The 19423-nt window shown below is 42.5% G+C and overlaps 1 protein-coding gene across 2 annotated transcripts in view; it reads left to right on the top strand.

Annotated features, from left to right (window-relative positions):
* ARHGAP42 (Rho GTPase activating protein 42) overlaps positions 1-19089 on the top strand; it is a 318240-nt gene extending 299151 nt beyond the window's left edge. Inside the window, exons 19-24 of one of the 2 annotated variants that reach the window (XM_061143589.1) lie at positions 712-856; positions 2208-2588; positions 2951-3107; positions 5089-5151; positions 16409-16488; positions 16987-19089. In XM_061143589.1, the coding sequence (XP_060999572.1) occupies positions 712-856; positions 2208-2588; positions 2951-3107; positions 5089-5151; positions 16409-16488; positions 16987-17075 (915 nt within the window). In that variant the 3' untranslated portion in view covers positions 17076-19089. The remainder of the gene's footprint in view (positions 1-711; positions 857-2207; positions 2589-2950; positions 3108-5088; positions 5152-16408; positions 16489-16986) is intronic. The other variant, XM_061143598.1, reaches the window with a different exon arrangement.
* The last annotated feature ends 334 nt before the right edge of the window (positions 19090-19423 follow it).

Genomic DNA, 19423 nt, shown 5'->3' with positions numbered 1-19423 from the left:
AGAATAATTATGAAAGTGAGAAAATGGGAAGACCAAAATGATCTGATTGTTAAGCAAACTCAGCCATCGAGGGGCTAAACATTGTGATTTATTTATGTCTGACACCGTCCCTGTGGGAGGATGGGGGTGCCTCTTTCCTTCCCAGTTGCTTTCTAGTGCCTAGAGGAGGATAGTGTTGGAGCCTTGCTCAGACTGAAGTGCTTTCACAACCCTGGAGTCCACAGCTGCCTCTTACAGCCGTGCTCAGACGCCTGCCTACAGCTCGTCACATTCTCCACAGCTCAGGGCCGGTAGCATGCCAACACCTTCTGAGAAGCAAGGGGCTGCTAGCTGGGGAATGATAACAGCAGGGTCCTCTTCCCCTCAGGTTATGTTCAGGATGAAGTGGAAGAGTGACTGTAACAGTGAAAAGAATCAGTATGTCTTGACATAGATGTTCGTTGCCATTTGACACATTTCTTTAAAATATTGGAAAATCTGAATTTCACTGCTGGGGAATAGGGAAGAATAAAAAACCCAGAGAAGTGTAAATGGAAAAGAAAGTTGTAATTGCTCTAGAAGGTTTATTTCTTGTATCAAGTGTCTCTTGCCAGGCAACTGATTCAGGAGCATAGAGTTCTAAGATCATTTAATAACACTCAAAGTTTATTTTATGATGAAAATGTCAGTGTCACCCTTCTGTTGACCTCGGTCCATTTTTCTTCCATGTAGATTTTTCACACTGCCCCAGACCCCAGCATCCCTCTTCCTCAGCCTCAGTCTCGATCCGGATCCCGGAGGACACGTGCAATCTGCCTCTCCTCAGGCTCCCGGAAGCCCAGAGGGAGGTATACTCCGTGTTTGGCAGAACCTGACAGTAAGTGCCCCACCCTCAGGGAGATGCCGTCTTAGTTAATTCAGCTTTATCCTACCTATGGGCAATTAGGTAGAAAGAGAAACTATCCTTACTGACGCAGTCTCGCAACACCAGCCCCCTCCACCATATTTAAATATTCAACGTCACGATAGACCTTGGACAAGCCAATTCATTCCTGCTGCAAAGGGGAAAAAAAAAATAGTTTTCGCCCAGTGCCCTTCTTTCCTGTAGCTGTGATTAAGTAAAATACATCAGGTGCTATTTTGTAGCAGCTTTTGTCCTGTTGTCAAAGTGGTCCTGAAGAAAGCCAAAGAGTCTGGCCCAGGCAGTCATTTTCATTCTTTCTGTCTTTCACCTTATGTTCCTAAAGCATCATCTCTAGGGTATCAAAGTGTCTGAAAGAGAGAGAAAGGAAATAAAAAGAGATTCTATACCACACATTATCCCTAACTTACTATTCTGAGCCAAGCCCTACCATAGGTGGGTGGTAGCTTCAGCGCAAAGCATGAGTTCAACTTTGGCCATTTTCGTTTTATTTTGTACACCCAGCCCTCTCCCTCCACCCTCAGTTTTCCCCATAATCGGTGTTTAGATGTAGTATTTGAAAACTCCCTTACTGCTTCTCTGATGTTTTTTCTTATACCTTAACTTTTAGAAACATTAAAAAATACACCCAGTTAAATAGCAAGTTTTCTTATGTTGCTATACTCTTAGCAAGGAAATGAAAGAAATCCTTTCCTATTTTCTTCCATAAGCTTTCCTTTTAAAAATTGTAAAACAAATTGATAAAAATAAAAATTGTGGAGCTGCTGACATTTAATAGCACCTTTACTACCAGGAGGACTCAGATACATGGTAACTCAGAATCACCTAGGATCAGAAGAGCAGAAGGCAGAAATACGTCTCAATATTCCCCCTTTCCATTGATTTCTTACTACGTCATCAAGGCATCTTGCTTCTACTGGTGAATCCTGTTTCTGCAGCACATTTTGTCTGATTTCAAGTCAGCCTGCTGATACTTCAAGAAGCAACATGATTTCATAGGGGCATATAGACAGCCTCCCTTGAATGGTGTAGAAAAAGTGGGTTCACCGAGTTCAGACGAATGCTTTAAAGCCTCTCTGCGCAACTGAGACAGTTCTGTAAGCCAGGTCTAGCGCTGCAGTGGGGCAAGGTGGCTGCGGAGCACTGGGGAGGCTGTGGACGGAAGGGCCTGACGGTGCAGGTCTGACTGCGAGCCCCTGTCCCTGATGCTCCCGTCTCTGGGGAGGCTGTGGACAGGACGGCCTGGCGGTGCAGGTCTGACTGCGAGCCCCTGTCCTTGACGCTCCCGTCTCTGCCCGACCCCCAGGCGACTCCTATAGCAGCAGCCCCGACAGCACGCCCATGGGGAGCGTCGAGTCCCTCTCCTCCCACTCGTCCGAGCAGAACAGCGCCACGAAGCCTGCCTCCTGCCCGCCCAGGGAGAGGTCTGCCGGGATCCCGTGGATTGCGGCCCCATCACCCAGCAACGGACAGAAGAGCCTTGGTCTCTGGACCACGAGTCCCGAGTCAAGTTCTCGAGAAGACGCAACCAAAACGGACGCGGAATCAGACTGCCAGAGTGTCACCTCCGTCACCAGTCCCGGGGACGTGTCCCCACCCATCGACCTGGCCAAGAAGGGGCCCTATGGGCTCTCGGGACTGAAAAGAGCCTCGGCTTCCTCCCTCAGATCCGTCTCTGCGGCTGAAGGTAAGCCAGGATGGAGCCTTGGCTAATGCCGTGTCTCTGCGTCACCTACTGGCTTGTTGAGCGTGATGACTCAGAAGGGAGGCGTGAACAGCGAGGCAAACGTTGCTTCTCTGCTTTGTCCCTGGGCTGGGAGCTTGAAACCTCCTGTGTGCTGTGACTTTCCCTCTCTGAGCGGTGATGCTTTGCAATTACTTCCGATTGTGATCTTCCCTGAGTGATGGGCTGCTGGGCCCAGAGAACATTCTGTGCCTTCTCATTTGGACGCAGAGAAAACGACTTCCTTTTGTTACGTGCATGGACTGTGTTATTGCTATTATTTTGTCTAATAGCACCTCGCCTGTTTTCTTGGGCTTTCTTTTCAGGAAACAAGAGCTACAGCGGATCCATTCAAAGTTTAACTTCCATAGGTTCCAAAGAGACACCCAAAGCCACGCCAAACCCAGATCTGCCTCCAAAAATGTGTAGGAGGTTAAGGCTGGACACCGCCTCCAGTAACGGCTACCAGCGCCCCGGCTCCGTGTAAGTGACAGGGTGCTTGTTGGGCATTTTCTGTGTCTCCCGTGGGTACACAGGGCTTGAACGTGTGCAAAAGAACTCTCAGGATTCCCACAGCCAAATGCTCATCCGTAGAGTGGGTACCACCAACTTCTGCAGGACCCTGTCCTCTTCTGCAAGTGGTGTGAATGTTAGTACACACTTCAGGCGCTTTCCTTAGAAGCAGGCTTTCCTTAACGACATGAAAGCCATGTATAATATAGTGGTTTGGAGTCTGGAAACTAAACACCCACCACTCTGCTATTGGGACTGCCTGTATCCTCAGTCCTACGTCTTTGTTAGAAATACAGCTGTTTTCTAGCCGGGGTGGTCTCCTCTTCTCTCCATTCATCTCCCCAACCTGAATACTCACTGACTTAAACAACTCCTGGAGAACAGGGAGCGGGAAAGGCAAGAGAGTGTGCTTCTAAGAGAAGGATACGACCCTGAAGTGTAAAGGCCGGGAGGGTGGGGTGTGTAGACAAGAACAATGAGGGTGCAGATGGGAGAAAGTGGGGAGTGGGGTAAGTATGGAATCAGAATCCAAAGAGGAGAGTTCTTCCTCCTTTTCATCTTAATGTTTCGACTTTCGCTGCGATTTTCCAGATGCAGCATGTGCTATTGCTGAGTATCCTTGTACATGTTACTTATTTTAAGGACCACAGTGTCCTCCTGCAGGAGGCAGTATCAACTTTGTTTTACAGATGATGGGCAGTCAGGGAGGCAGTCCGCACTCACTCGGCTAGTAAGTGGCGGAGCTAGGCTTCTAACCCAGGGTTCTCCAGTTGAGTCTGTGCTGTTCCTCTTCCGCCACGCCCAGTTGTAATATGGCGGTGGCGCTGGCCTCTTAATTATCCACTGAAAGTCCAGGAAGACATTTCACTAAGCCTGCTTCCATAGGAACAACGTCTTACATTCATTGATTCATCCTATTAACAAGAACCTTTGGTTTCAGAGGGAGTTTCACATACGTTCTCTCTCATGGTCAGAAATCCAGCTCCCACAATATAGGCAGATTTTGTGTCAGTTTGTCTTTCCCTGGTGTGTATAGTTCTAGGCCTTAAGGGAAATGAATTTTAAGCCAAATGTGTAAAGGGAGATGAGAAAATATAAACTTTATTCTTTGTGAGGGAAAGAGAAGAGCTTCTATTTTGTGATTTACTGATAAAATAGAACTTAAATTATAGAGTGTTTGTTCTGCGTTAGATGTAAAATGATCCTGCAGATTATCAAATGACTCAGTTCTGAGAGAAAAGTTTGTCAATTTAAGAAATAAGGTAGATTTTAAATATTCAGTTCATTAAAACATCATTCAAATAAATTTATATTCTCTTCTAGTAAATATAGGAACTTATCTAGTTAGCTGGGTTACATTAGTTTTAATTCTTTTCATTCTACCCTATAGTCTTACTTTTCATATGTTGCCTTTCCCGTGTCATGCTTTGAAACAAGACTTGAATCCACAAATTTACTTGTTGGTCATATTTTCAGATTTCTCTCTTTTCACTTTATAGGAAGTATGTTCAAGTATTTTAAAAATACATGAAACAATTTTTGAATTTGTTTTGTCTTGACTATGAGAATATAAAGCAGCTCTTGTTTTATCTTGTTGATGTGACTCTTCCCTCGTGGCTCCATGGAGTCAACAGCAGGACTTCCAGGAGTGGAGTGGGAGATAAAAGGTTCCTTTTCTTCTGCTCCCACAGTTTTCTGAGGTGCAAAAAATGCAGACAGTGTGATCCCCAGAGGAAGGAGATGCAGGTTTATTCCCATCTGGTACTCAGTGAACGAGACACTAGATCTGAAACTTACTTCTGTATTAGAACTTAAAACAATTAAAATTCAGTTCATATTTTGGGGCAAATTTTAACTCATTTTTTTTGTTTGGTTAACTGCTAGCTCTGATTTTCACTTTGAGCTGTGAAATGCATTTTAATGAAACTTGCATTTTGAAATTGTTTTTCAGTGTGGCAGCAAAGGCCCAACTATTTGAAAACGTTGGTTCAGTTAAGTCAGTTTCTTCTGGACGGTAAGTTCTCAACTTTCCAGTAAAAAAATAAAAAAGAAATAGTGGAGACATGGTTTTGTGTTGATGTGGCAGGTCATCTTTGACTGCTCTGCCCCTCACTTCTGCAAATGGTCAAATTCACGTCTGCTGTCTCTTGGCAGGGGAATAAATGGTCATGACCATATACATACACAGCATGTAGCATCTCAGAGTGTTACTGCAGTACCTTGTTTGTTAAAACCTTCACAAAGGAAGAGTTCTAAGCAAACAGGTTTTCTAAAAGACAAGTTGCAATAACTCTTTGTACACCAAAGACTTTTTTGATGACAGTTTGTGGAAAATTTTCAAATGTATATTTTGGTCTTGTAAAATTTAATGCATTTTTTTTTTCTGGAAGAAGCTTCATGAACATGCACCAAAGACTGCATACACTTTCTTTTTTTTTAACTTTTAATTTTGTATGATACTGGAGTATAGCCAGTTAACGAACGATGCCGTGATAGTTTCAGCCATATATACACGTGTCCATTCTCCCCCAAACCCCCTCCCATCCAGGCTGCCACGTGACACTGAGCAGAGCTCCCTTTGCTGGGCACTAGGTCCTTGTTGATTACCCATTTTAAATATGAGTGTGTGCCTGTCCATCCCAGGCTGCCTCACTGTCCCTTCCCCCTCCTTCTCCCCCCCACCCCCAGCAACGATAGGTTCATTCCCTAAGTCTGTTTTGTAGGTAAGTTCATTTGTGTGATTTCTTTTTCGATTCCACATCTGAGGGATGTCATACCATGTCTTCCCTTCTCTGGCGGACTTGCTTCACTCGGTGTGACAGTCCCTAGGTCCGCACTGTGCTCATTCTTAGTGCCCCCCGTGGCGCTGCAGAGCTGATTACCCCAGGCAGCGCTGCTGTTTGAGTGCTCCGCGCCATTCAGGGTTTTCAGATTTTACCTTCTGCTCCATTGTTAACAGGATATGAATTATTATGTCTTGCTGCTATTCATTTGCTTGCTTCTAAGGTTCCTGCTTCCTCTCCTCTTACTACAAATTGATTCTCTCATCTTTGTTAGACTTTGGTTTTAATTTTGAATATGTCTAAGCTAATGGATTTTTTTTTTTTTTTTACCATCAGCAACTAGTGCATGTCACAAGTATTTAATAAATGCTTTTTGAAAGGGAATATAAATGAGAACATTTGAAGGACCAACCTAGATTTTTTTTTTTTGGATGTACCCAGGAAATTTTGAGCTGGCCACAACCAGCTACTTGAGGCTGTGAAAGAAAGGAGTCAGATATGATTAAAGTATTACTATATAGTTCTTTTAGAAGTTATTCAGCCATAGCATTTTTATTGACCTTGTAAAAGAATGTGGACCTTTTCAGCAGTTCTTAAGCACCTACACAATATAAGGCTTGTCCTACTTACTAGAGACAACAATAAACTTCAAACTCTGTTTTCGAAAGCTTAGCGAGCGCACCCGTAAATTAGTGTTTTTAGAGGAGAGCCACTTTGGTGTCTTACTGATGGTTAATGCCTTGAATTTATATAGTAAATCCCGGCATACTTGCATGTACCTTACCTTCATCTTCTGCCTTTTTATCAAGGCAAGGTGAAGACTAGGCACTGTGCACGTCAGAACAAGCATTTCCCTGGAACTATCACCACTGTCAGGCCTTAATATAAGGAATTTAACCTTGCTACCTTCTGTCTTGCAAAAATGATTGAATTGCTCCACTAGATGGAGCCCTTTTATTAGGAAATGCTAAACAATCTATTAAGTACTGAAATCAAAGAGATAATCTTTTAAGAGCTTGAAGACAGCAAGGTATTAATGAAATAAATTAGTATGACAGTAAATTAATGAAGCTGTTATACAATAAGTTTACTTACATGTTCAACACTCATCCTATGCATTTAAAACATACTTTTACACTCCAAATACTCTAAATCCACTGCTAATAAGCTGTCAGCATAAATTTAGAGCTCACTCAGTGATACACTGAAGATTAAGTCTTAGTCCGCAGTACTTGTGGACGGTGTCATAACTTTTCACCTGTCCTTTTATTTTGCTTAACCTTGTATGCCTTTATGCATTTAGGTAAAATAGCTGCCTCTTTAGGCCTTCAAAGGGGAAGCTTAAGTGGCACATCCCTGTACAGACTGTGTGTGCCCAGTGCCTTTGTTGGAAGAGGTGGGTTTGACGTGGACCCGAGTCATCTCTTTTCTCAGGATGTGCTGGCCTCTCTCAGCTTGCTCGGGGTTGTGGCTCGTGCTGGAGGAACCAGAGCCTCCGCAGAGTGTGAGTGAGGCTGCTTCTCTGCTCAGGGACCATCACTGCCCTGCCAGGGACCGGGACTGATCTCACTTTCATGGAGCAGAAGCCCTGATGGTCTGGCCTGACCTGGCTCTGTCCCCTTTAAAGTGAAGTCACTCAGTCATGCCCAACTGTTTGGGCCCATGCAAACCTGGGGACTGTCGCCTGCCAGGCTCCTCCGTCCATGGGATTTCCCAAGGCAGAATACTGGAATGGGTTGCCATGTCCTTCACCAGGGGATCTTCCTGATCCAGGGATCGAACCCAGGTCTCCAGCATTGCGGGCAGACTCTTTACTGTTTGAGCCGCCAGGGAAGCCCTGTACCCCTGAGGTGTGTTTTCCTGTCTCCCTGCATTGGGACCCTTGCCCCTGAGATGCTAACGCAGGTGGGGCTCAGGCTGACTCCCAGCCCACGTCAGCTGCAGATCGAGGCCCAACGCGCTGTTTGTGCAGACACCCATGGGTCTGCTCGGACACAGCCTCTGGTACAAGCCCCGTTTGTTCCTCACGGCTGCTCACCAGCTGACTTCACAGGGTCAGCAGGGCCCACATGGACCCTGTGTGCATGGGGTGGGGTGGGAAGGAGCCGTGGTAGGACGGCCACCATCAGTGGTCTGGGTAGCTTCTGATCCACTGCTGGAGTAGGCGCTCTGCCCCCCAGGCTCTGCCGGGCCCTGGCTCACCTGTGCACCCCACAGTCAAGTCTCTTCCCGAGTCACGGGAGAAATCCAGCACTGTGCTGGAATGTGGAGTCAGTGGCGATGGAGCATTAGCTTGGCTTGAGCAAGGAGATCACAGGAAACCCTGCAACCGCGAGGGTCGACCTCTCTCCTTCCTGCCCCTCCCAAAAGGAGTCAGGCTTCCCCCAGCCCTCCAGCCAGCCAGGGTTTCTCTCCTACTCAAGACCTCAGGACTGGGGCCCCCAGGCTGTGGCTCACTTCCTGGACGAGTCTAGGACAAGTCCCCACTCAGGGGCACGAGTCCCGATTCAGATGCTTTTCTTCCCTTCCTTACGTGTGTATGTTTCAGCCTGGGTTGTACAGGAGTTCTGCCAGTTTCTGGTTAGTTTTCAGTGAGAACTGTTCCACATGTAGATGTAGTTTTGGTGTGTTCACAGAGGGAGATGAGCTCCACATTCTCTTACTCTGTCACCTTGGTCTGAACTCTGGAAAATACACTTTTTTAATCTATAAAGTGAAGGTCATTATTCCCTTTTTGACAGATTATCAGTGTAGGAAGCAATGTATTTGAAGTACACAGTCAGCTCCATATATTGCCTCTGCAATAATAGCTAATATTGTTATAACTATTATCATTGAAACTACTTAAGGTATTCAAGCCTTTAATTAATATATATTGGATATTTGGACATTTATCAGTCACTTGAAACCCTTTTGTACCATTAAATACAACTGAACAACAAAAGTTGAGGATATTTCCCTTACTGACCTCCCACAATACCTATTTTGATTTCCTTCTAGGGAACTTAGGGTACTCTTGAATTTCAGGACCTCAAAGAAGGATGAACCAGTAGTGGGTCGTAGGGAGACCAGCCATTATGGGAAAGAGCCCACAGTTGGGAGATTTTAGTGGATGGTCTTGAGCAACAGAAAAGTAACACTTCTGCATTGACTGCGGCTCTGGGAGTCATTGAGCAAAGAGCTGATCTAATCAGTGATGCACTTGATCAGATAAATTGAGCTGGCTTCTCTAGGAGGTTGTTGATGGGGAGAAAACCATTTAAGATGGAACAGGTGATATTTAAAAGACCTTAATTAGGGCATTAACAAAACCATGATAAACTGTAAGGAGAATTTTATGGATAGAACTAGAGTTGAGCAGTTGCTTTGATATTGGGAATGAGAGACAGGTAAAGAAGATTCTAGGTTTTTAAGACTGACTGCAAGAAAGAATGGTGATTTAGCTTCTGAGTTCAGCTTGTGTGAGTACATAGAAGGGCAGGGAGAGTTTTAGCCCCGTTGTCTGAGAAGTCTGAGGAGCACTGAGAGGCAGTTAGAGACCTGCAGCTGGAGCCAGGAGAGCATGAAGCTTGATGCCGTTTAAGAAACTTGTGCAGAGCGGCCACACTGCGTAGATGAAGGTGGGGTTACCCAGTGTTGGGGCTTCCTGCGTGGGGGAAATGGCCTGTGAGCACTGGTTTCATTTAAGGGTCAGGCAGAAAAGGTGAAGGAATGATCATGAGGAGAAAGCCAGGTCAGTGAGATGGATGCTAACCAAAGATCAAGGAGATCATTAGAGGAAGGCATTGGTTTTTACCTCTAAGACCTCACTGGAAACCTTTCAGAATTTGGGTTCAGTGGGATGGGAGGGGTCGCTTTCTCTGTCAAAGGAACTTGTCATGCCAGACTTGTTAAAATGAAGATTCTTGAATTTGCTCAGACTCTATACACCATAGTATCTGAGACTGAGGCCTAGGGAATATGTATTTTTGACAACTTCCCCAAGTGATCCTTATGTATATCAAAACCTTTGAGAGCCATTGGAATAGAGAAAAATGCCATAGTACTAAATGTTTCTCTCAACCTATAAAATGCTTTCAAGAGGCAAATGGAGCTAGGCTCTGTCTCAGCATTACAAAAGCCTGTGGAAAACAGGACCCATAAAGCTCTCACCTCCGTCTCAATCAGGTACAGTTGGGCAGTGGGGAAATGCACTTTAAAGTATTATAATTTAGGCAAGGTATACCAATATCTTCTGAAGATTTAATTGAGAATTACATGCTTGAGAAATAAGAGAATTAATTAAGAATTGAGTGCTTGACTCATTATAAGCAGTCAGATTTTCTATTACAATAATCTAAAAACAGTATCTTTTTTTTATGATTACAAAGCAAGCCTCAGCACAGTCTTCTCGTCTAGTGAATCTGACTGTTTAAAGGCTGTGAGAGGACTTCCCTGGTGGTCCAGTGGCTCTGATTGTGCTCCCGGCGTAGGGGGCCCAGTTTAATTCCTGGCTAGATAACTTGATGCTGCAACTAAAATTGAAGATCCCACTTGCCACAGCTAAGTCCTAGCACAGCTGAGTAAATAAATACACAATTTAAAATAAATAAATAAAAGGCTGTAGGTCACTGGTTCAGAGCACAGTGACGCATGTGAGACACACATAAGATAGAACACTCATAAGGAAGACAAAGGAAGCCATGGCTATTAAGAATAGCTATATTTTTCTTTTTTTTAAAGAGAATATGGAGAATACTAAAACACTAAAAAATCACCACTCATTTCATCCCCTAAAGAGAACTGCATTTTGATGCACAGCCATCTGGTCTTATCAGTTGACAGTGGTTCTCAAAAGTTTTGGGTCTCAAAACAACTTACACAATTAAAAAACTTACTGACCATCTCCAAAGAGCTTTTGTTTGTGTGAGTTATATCTATTAATACTTGTGGTATTAGAAATTTAAACTGAGAAAATTTTAAATGTTTATGAATTTATTTAAAATAAAAATAAGTTCATATAACTAAAATATAACAATAGCACTGTGTAGATGTGATTATTCACTCTTCATTAACAGTCAGCTGTTTTTAATAGAAGTGATTTTCTCAGTGACGTTATCTTGGGATTTTACAGATGACATTTAAGTGGATTCACCAGATATGCACTAGGTCAGCAATCAGGAGATGTAGGTTTTAGCCTGACTGCCATAATGTTAATTTCTCTTGACCTTCATTTCCACATTATAGAGGTTAGACCAAAGAAATATGTAAGTTTCCTTTCAAAATCCAAACTCATTATATGACCGAAGTCATCTGGATGATCACAAGACCCCCAGTATATGGGGATCACTGTTTTCTGTAAAACCTAGTTAGAAAGTTTATGTGCCTACCCCTAAGGTCATAATAGGGTCTCACCTTCCCATCTCTTCCCTCTTCCAAAGGTCATATTTCTAAGACAACAGTTGTTTTCCCTCTTCCCCTGAGCTAAGCCACACAGAAGTCTGCTCCTCTGCTGTCCCCATGCACCCTCCGAGCTGCAGTCAGCCTCTGTCCCTTAACAATGCTCATCGCCTGGAACTTGTATTTCATCCCCTAAACTTGCATTTCGTCCCCTAAACTGTCATTATTTTACGTTTCTGCAGATCTCCTAAATATCTGCCATGAGAGTGTCAGTTACTCAGTCGTGTCTGACTCACGACCCCATGGCTGTAGCCTTCCAGGCTCTTCTGTTCATGGGATTCTTTAGGCAAGAACGCTGGAGTGTGTTGCCATTCCCTTCTCCAGGGATCGAACCTGGGTCTCCTGCATGGCAGGCAGATTCTTTACCAGCTGAGCCACCAGGGAAGCCCTAATATCTGACATAGTGGGAAATAAATGGATCATCATACACGTTCCATTAGCTGTCAGAGCAGTGCCTCTCAGGTCCCGCCTGCCCCTCCTTCCAGATTCCCTTGAGAGCACTTAGAGACCCGCTCCTCTGTGGAGAGCACAGAAAAAGACCCAGGAAGGTGGTGCTCATGGTGTTCCTCTTACCATGGTGCCCAACAAAGTAGACGCTCAACAGAACTGCTGGGTAAATAGATAAAATACACATTTTAACCTTAAAAGACTTTGTTGGTATGTTCAGTTCATTTTTATTAGAGTTGCAATATTCTTTCTTTGACATGGCAGCTTTAACTCTACAAGCTCCCATGAGAGACTTGTAGCTTTGAGGCATCCAACACTCAGATATCCAAGCCAGAAACAGCTCATTTTTGTTGACAAAAACCTAAGAAAAGGGTGTGTAACTAATTTTAAAAAGTCTCCAACCAGTGACCAAGAAGCAAATGTGTGTTTATTGCATTATTTATAAATGTTTATTGCAGATTATCTTGGGCAGTTGAGAGGTCTTGCTGGTGACTAATTTTTCTGTAAAGTACTTGCCTTACCTCCTAATACTGCTCCTGTTATGTGTTCCTCTGTAGGTTTATTCATAATAACTACCTACTAATTCATTGAATTTGGTGTATTTTATTAAATTCTCTACTGATGAACACTTAGATTGTTGCGATCTGTTTGTTTTTAACTTTGCTGTTGTGTATGTTACTTCTTTGCTGCCCTTCTGACTATATCTTCTTCTCCCCTCAGAAGTACCATCCCGCTCTCTTCAGAAGTGAAATTCTTAGCATACAAAAAGTGTATGTGAGAGATGGCATGTGTGCGTGTGTGTGTCGTTGTTAAGTAGCCCTTCAGAAAACATTGTATCAGTTTTGATTTGGTGAATTTTTTATTTTGCTTATGATTAAGATGAGCATTGTGAATTTCTCACACTGACCTTGTCAAACCTGTGTAAGTCCACTCGTTCGCATTAGACAGTGTTTAGCATTAGGAATGGGGCTTGTGAACAGATCATCTTCAAAACTATAAGGGAAGAAATGGGCTTTCAGGATAGCAAGCGTCATTACCTTACTCTCCAATGCAACAGAAAGTAGGATCCTCAAAATCCTTTTCAAAGGATATTACAATCTTGTGAACAGACTCAATAGGTGACAGTGTTATTTTCACATCTTCTTCAATACACCAAGACAGTAAAAGAAAAAGCATTAGCACCTGGAAAGAAAACTTCACTGTCACAGAATTCTACATTAAATCATCAGAGCTCTGAACTGAGCTGTGACCTGTAGTTACAGATCTCAGTGGAAGAAAATTATAGTTGTTTAAGTCATATGCACCGATAATTGGAAAGTTGTAACAGATATTACTTTGTGCGGTGTATTTTGACACATTTAACAGTATCCATTCATTTAGTGATATTGTTCTGCATGTGTTCCCTCACCATCCAGTCTCATACAATACTCTAAGTACACTCATATCTGAAATATTATTATAAATTAATTAGGTTGCATTTGAAGTATGAGATATATCATTGCAAGAATTACTATATCTTAATCATTTCTATAACTCTAGAATTTGTTTCCTTATGTATCTCTTAATTTATTTTAATAATTCAAGGTAATAAGATAGTATTTATTGGTGGAAATCATTGCTGCTAGAAAATTTGACATTTTAAAAAGTCTTTACGTATTTTTAGAGAAATGGCTCTGCAACCTTCAATTGTATCAGATATCAGATCAAATTATTTTTTAATAAACATATCCAGTTTTATTTGTCAGTCATATCTCAATGAAGCTCAGAAAAAAGAACAATCACCTAAGGTTATATTTTTTAAATAACAGCTCCCAACCCCCACCTCCACACCTGAGATTCTGGTGTAATAAGTCTGAGAATGGTCCCTAGAAAATTCATTTTTAAAAATTCAACATTATATAAGTTTCAGGTTTATAGCATAGTGATATAATAGTTTTGTACATTATACTCCATTTCAAGTTATTATGAAATAATGACTGTTTGCCCCTGTGCTATAAAGTATATCCCTGTTGCTTATTTATTTTATACAAGTAATTTTTATCCGTTAGTCCCCACCCCTGTTTGACCCATCTCCCAGTTCCTCTTCCCACTGGTAACAACTATTTGTTCTCTGTATCTGTGAGTCTGTTTCTGTTTTGTTATATTCATTTGTTGTTTTTTTTCCTAAGATTCCATATATAAGTGATAGTGAAGAGTGTTTTTCTTTTTATGAATATCAGATCAAGATACACCAGATTATATCAGATCAAATGAGTATACTTGACTGGAAGATTTATATGAACAATTAACGTTCTTTCTGCGTCAGGTCCCGAGTCTCATCCTCAGAAGTCTTCGTAGCTTGGCGGCACCCTCTCCTTGCCCCCAGCCCGTGTCAGCCAGCACACCCACGTGCAGCATGCATGCGCGTGGCTCCCCTTTACTGTGAAGCTCTGTCCTTCTCGGCATGTGTCCACTTCATCAGCTCTTCCTTTGAGCCACGTTTAACTGGGAAGTTGGGTTGTGTGGGCTAGTGGTCAGTCCTTCTTAAACATGCTTGCTGCAGACCCTCCTAGCCAAGTTCTTGAAAGTACAGCCTGAGACCCACCTCATAAGAAAAAGACTCCGGGGGCAGGGCCATAGTTCTCCTCTCTAACGTTTCTGATCTTCAGTAGCCACTTGGAAACCCTGGTTTAGGTGACCGAGCCTCATCCTGAAAGTATGGAGATAAGATCCAGAGTTTTGTTCCAACAGAGAAATGTAATCATCATGTTACACTGTTGCTTTGAGAGGATGCAAATGCAAATACTGCTGATGCTTCTTCGCAGATAAAATATTGGGACCTCAGGCAGGAAAGACAGGGTACCTTGAAAATTTTAAAGGACTCATCATGTGGAAAGAGTCCATAGCAGGGGTCCCCAGCCTCCAGGCCATAGACCGGTGCCCGGCGGCAGCCTGTCAGGAAGGGCTGCATAGCAGGAGGTGAGCGTGGACAGCCGAGAAAAGCCCCATCTGTACTTACATCTGCTCTCCCTTGCTCTCATTACCACCTCCCAACAGATCAGTGGCGGCTTAGTAAATGGAACGTGCTTAAATCATCCTGAAACCGTCCCTCACCCCCCACCCCCAGTCCATGGAAAAATTGTCTTCCATGAAGCCAGTCCCTGGTGCCAAAAAGGTTGGGACCACAGCATCTTCCCTTTTTTTTTTTTTAAATACTCATTCATTCAGCAGGTATTTACTGAGTTACTGTTTAGCATCAGGCATTGTTCACAGAGGTTGCATTCTGATTGGAAGAGAAGATAACTTTCTGTCCAACAATGACAACAGAATACCATTCAGACTTAAAACAGGGGAATGTGAAGTTGCCTGGGACTGTTTTAGAGTGTGTTGCAGGGAAGACCTGGCCTTCAGTGACGCTCAGGAGGTTTAAGGTAAAGTAGAAGGCCAGAGCTGAGTGAAGACCAGGAGGAATCTCAGCCGGCCCTGAGGAGGGAATGGGCTCGGCGTGTTTGAGGGAGAGAAGGCAGGCCAGTGTGACGCAAGTAGAGCAGGTACATAGAGGCAGGTTCAGAAGAAGCAGGAGACCCCAGCAGGCGCCTGGTTGGGTACAGCGTGGAGGCCAGAGTTGGGAACCAGCTGGTGGGTGGTTTTCAGGGAAGTCCACGTGATCATCAAAACCTTTCAAACTGCCCTCTGGGTTGCTCTGTGTAGAATGGATGGCAAGGGGACAGGAGAGGAAAGAAACCCAGAGGATTTAGGAAGTTAGGGGGCCATTCCATGAGCTATGGTAGAGATGATCTTGGCTTGGACTCCGGCTGAAGTAGAGATGGTGAGGAGTGTAGTCAGGTCATTCGATGTTGCAGAGTAAAGGCGACTTCACTGATTAGGTGACTTGGTTAGCAGCCTCAGATGATGGCTTTTTAGTGTTAGCTCAGATCCTTTTAAGGAGGTCTCATACAAAACTCGGAAGTTCTGACTCCTGTTTAAAAAAGCCAGAGTATCTGCCTACATGAAGACTGAACTCCCATATGGGAACAGATGTCGGAGAGGGGTACTGGCTTCCCTTTTAGAGAGCTGTGTATACTGTGGTTTACAAAGGCCTGTCTCCTGTCCCCCTTACAGTGAGGCTGTTGTTGGATCCCCATCATCATCAGCTTATCCTATTGTTTTTCTTATGTCACGCCCACTTAATTTTCCATACCCTCTAGGCCTTTTAATATGTGGAGCTTACCTCTGATACTCTGAAATTAAAGTGGCAAGTAAATGCATCATGCTTTAAGGTACCTGTGAACCCCTGTGGAGCTGGAAAATAGCCTCTTTAGCAGAATCCTAACAAATCCTGGCATCCTTTAAAACTAGCTTACTTCATTTGCTCTAAGTCAGGTGGTTACTCTTGGGAGCACTGCCTGGAAACACGAGAAAGGCTCTGGTTGTGCTGTCCGTGTGCTCTGGTTACACGGGCGTGTGCACTTTGTAACATGCACTCATGCACGCTTCTGTATGCACACTGTGTATATCATGCTTCAATCATAACTGAAAGCTAGTGTCATTTTTTAAGAATAGCGTCCAGTGCAAACATCCTTGAGTGTTGCAGTTTTCACAGATTGCCTCTTGCTCTTTCAGCCAAGCCAAAGCCATGTACTCCTGTAAAGCAGAGCACAGCCATGAGCTTTCCTTCCCACAGGGGGCGCTATTCTCTAACGGTAAGTCCACCCGTTCCCTGTGCTAAGGTTACCGTCCTGAAGGACACAGGAGCAGTCTAAAGTAACACCCAGGAGACTCAGGATCCAGCCCAGGCCTGCCTTTTGTAGCTGTACCAGTAAACACATCAGATTCCCCTGGAACAGATTTCCTCTCCTGTGGCAGAGAGAGAGCAAGTGAAAGTGTTAGTTACTCAGTGTGTCCGACTCTTTTCAACCCCTTGGACTATGTAGCCCACCAGGCTCCTCCATCCATGGGATTCTCCAGGCAAGAATACTGGAGTGGGTAGGCATCCCCTTCTTCAGGGGATCTTCCTTACCGGAGTGATTGGTTATATGAATGCAAAAGGCATTTCCAGCTTTACAGGTCCTGTGACGTTGTTTTGACAAATTGAGTATATGCATATGATCTGATGTGGATTTTTAGCCATTTGTGTGTGTAATTATTTGAAGCTAATGTTGACTGAGTGGTATTTATTCATGTATTTTTATCTTTGCCAGTGTACCCATCAGTGGAACCAGGATGGTTGAAGGCAACTTATGAAGGCAAAACAGGACTCGTCCCAGAAAATTACGTTGTCTTCCTCTAATGCTATTTAGTGGACGGCAGTATCTTCATGGTATCCATGGTAACAAGTAATAAGTGCTATGATTTTATCTGACACAGATATAAGGATCAGCCCATTAAAATGAAAAATAATCCATTTCTAGTGAGTTTTCCACTGCAGAATATGTAGCTGCATTAACAGAAAGGGAAAAAAATGTTTAAGTTGTTTGCCATTCTTTTTTTATCTTGGGCTGATTTCTTATTTTGAAATAGCTTATCCCCATCCCCTGCTTTTTTTTTTTTTTTTTTTTAATAAGTAACTCTCCACAATGTCTCTTTAATAACATTTATAAAAATCTCAAATACTGTGTTAAGTACTACATCCCAGAAATTTGGAAACCAGAAATCTGCTATAAGACTTTTAAGACCTGCCCATTACTGTCTGGTATTCTCTGAGAAACCTTGAAATCATTGCTAAAAAAATGTAATTTAATCTGTTCATTTATTATTTTTTCTTAAAAATATACTGCTTTTATATATGATTGTTTTGCTGGTCCTAAACATTTCAAGAAATAAGGGTTTTTTTTGACATAAGTTTATTTTTATTTGTTTACCAAGTAAATGATAATGTTCAAAAGCAGTAATGTATATGGTGTCTGTAAATGAAACCAAGTTAAGTCATACACTGATTCTGCTGTAAACACTCTGTCCAGCATTCCAGATGCCATCTATGTGCTTAGAGCAGGGATCAGCAAAGAACTTCTGCAGAAGCTTAATAGGAAATACTTTGGGCTTGGCAGGACCTATTGTCTCCATCACCCTGTTCAGACTGCCGTTGTAGTGGAGAGCAGTCACAGACAACATGTGAATGGGTGTGCCTGTGTATCAATACAGCTTTCTTTCGTGACGCTGAAATCTGAAATTGTGAATCTGTCATGCCATAAGATATTAAGCTTCTTTGACTTTAAAAAAAATCCATTTAAAAATAGAAATTTATAGCTGATGTGCCATACAAAAGCAGGTGGCAAGCCAGATTTGACTTATGGGTCATGGTTTGCTGATCCCTGGTTTGGAGGATGTGTAAAACTGTCTGTATTACTTTGAGATTTTATGAAATTTTACTCCATTAACATAAATACTGATAAGTGATATGCACATACCCTCTGCTAGAATCAGTACAGTGGTATCACAAATGTGTAATTACAATGATAGGAAAATGATGGAAAAGTACAGTATACAAGCATACAGCTTAAATTCTACTTGTTATTCTGTAATGTGTCCAAGGATTTTATTGATACCCTTTTGGCTCCAAATGATAAAGATGATGTATTAAGACAGTGGTTGGAACACTATGCCTTCTAAAGTCTATGATTAGTTGAGGCATAATCTTAACATAAAGGTACAGGATTCTTAAATTATTTTGAAATTATTTCATCATCTTTAGCAGGAATAAAGTCATATATAATTTTCCATTATGCCTTTCGATTTACAGCCTTTAATAGAAATTTCACTGTGTTTATAGAGCATAGAAATAGGTATTTACTATACATTTATATATACCATAATTATCTGGTCATATGTTGACCACTTCTTCTATTATTTCTATTTAATAACCCTCATACTATTTCTAACATATCTGCATGTGGCAAAGAGCCTTTCTTCTCAAGATTCCCAAAAGCTGGTTCTCTGCCACGGATTGCCACAGCACTGGCCCGCTTGGCCACAGTATTGTACATGCTACTTCAAAGGTCTTCACTGTATAGACACTCAGGTATTGACTGTAGACAGTTCTTTTTACATGATACTGCTTTGTAATCTCCATCTCTTCTACTTTAAGTTAATGTTTCTAGAGTTAATAGGTTAAATTATATACATACACAACTATGCCTTGGAGCATTTATGCTTTTAAAATTAAAAATGGAATAATGGATTAGGATTTAGAGGTAAAGAGAATAACAGTAGGCAGAATTACAACCGGAAATAAATATCAGCATGGAAATAAAGGAATGGAAAATATTTAATGTTGTAAAAATCAGTAATATAATGAAAAAATCGGATACATTTGTCTCCTTTTTTTTTTTTTTTTTTTTACCTGCTACTGTTGATTTTTGTATACTATGATTATGTTTTGCTAGAGCTTCTTGACCTCTAGATCCTTGGTGGTCCTTAGAAATTGCATTGCTGGCATCCTGACTGCCCTCTGCTGGAACAGAGGTGGTCTCTCTAGGGGACCTGGTTCTTCATCCACAGGACCCTCAGTTTAAGCACCTTGCTAGCATCTGGCATCCTGCTAAATTAAAGCCTCTTAAGGCAAATTGATTTTCTTTCAAAGACCAACTTGACTCTGAAAAGAGATTCAGAGTCCTTCTTCACTTGCTGCTGCAGAGAGAA

The sequence above is a fragment of the Dama dama genome, chromosome 1 (genome assembly GCF_033118175.1).
Source record: "Dama dama isolate Ldn47 chromosome 1, ASM3311817v1, whole genome shotgun sequence".
Taxonomy (NCBI): Eukaryota; Metazoa; Chordata; class Mammalia; order Artiodactyla; family Cervidae; genus Dama; species Dama dama.
The sequence above is the reverse complement of the archived record's forward strand: the minus strand, read 5'-3'. Positions and strand labels throughout refer to the sequence as shown.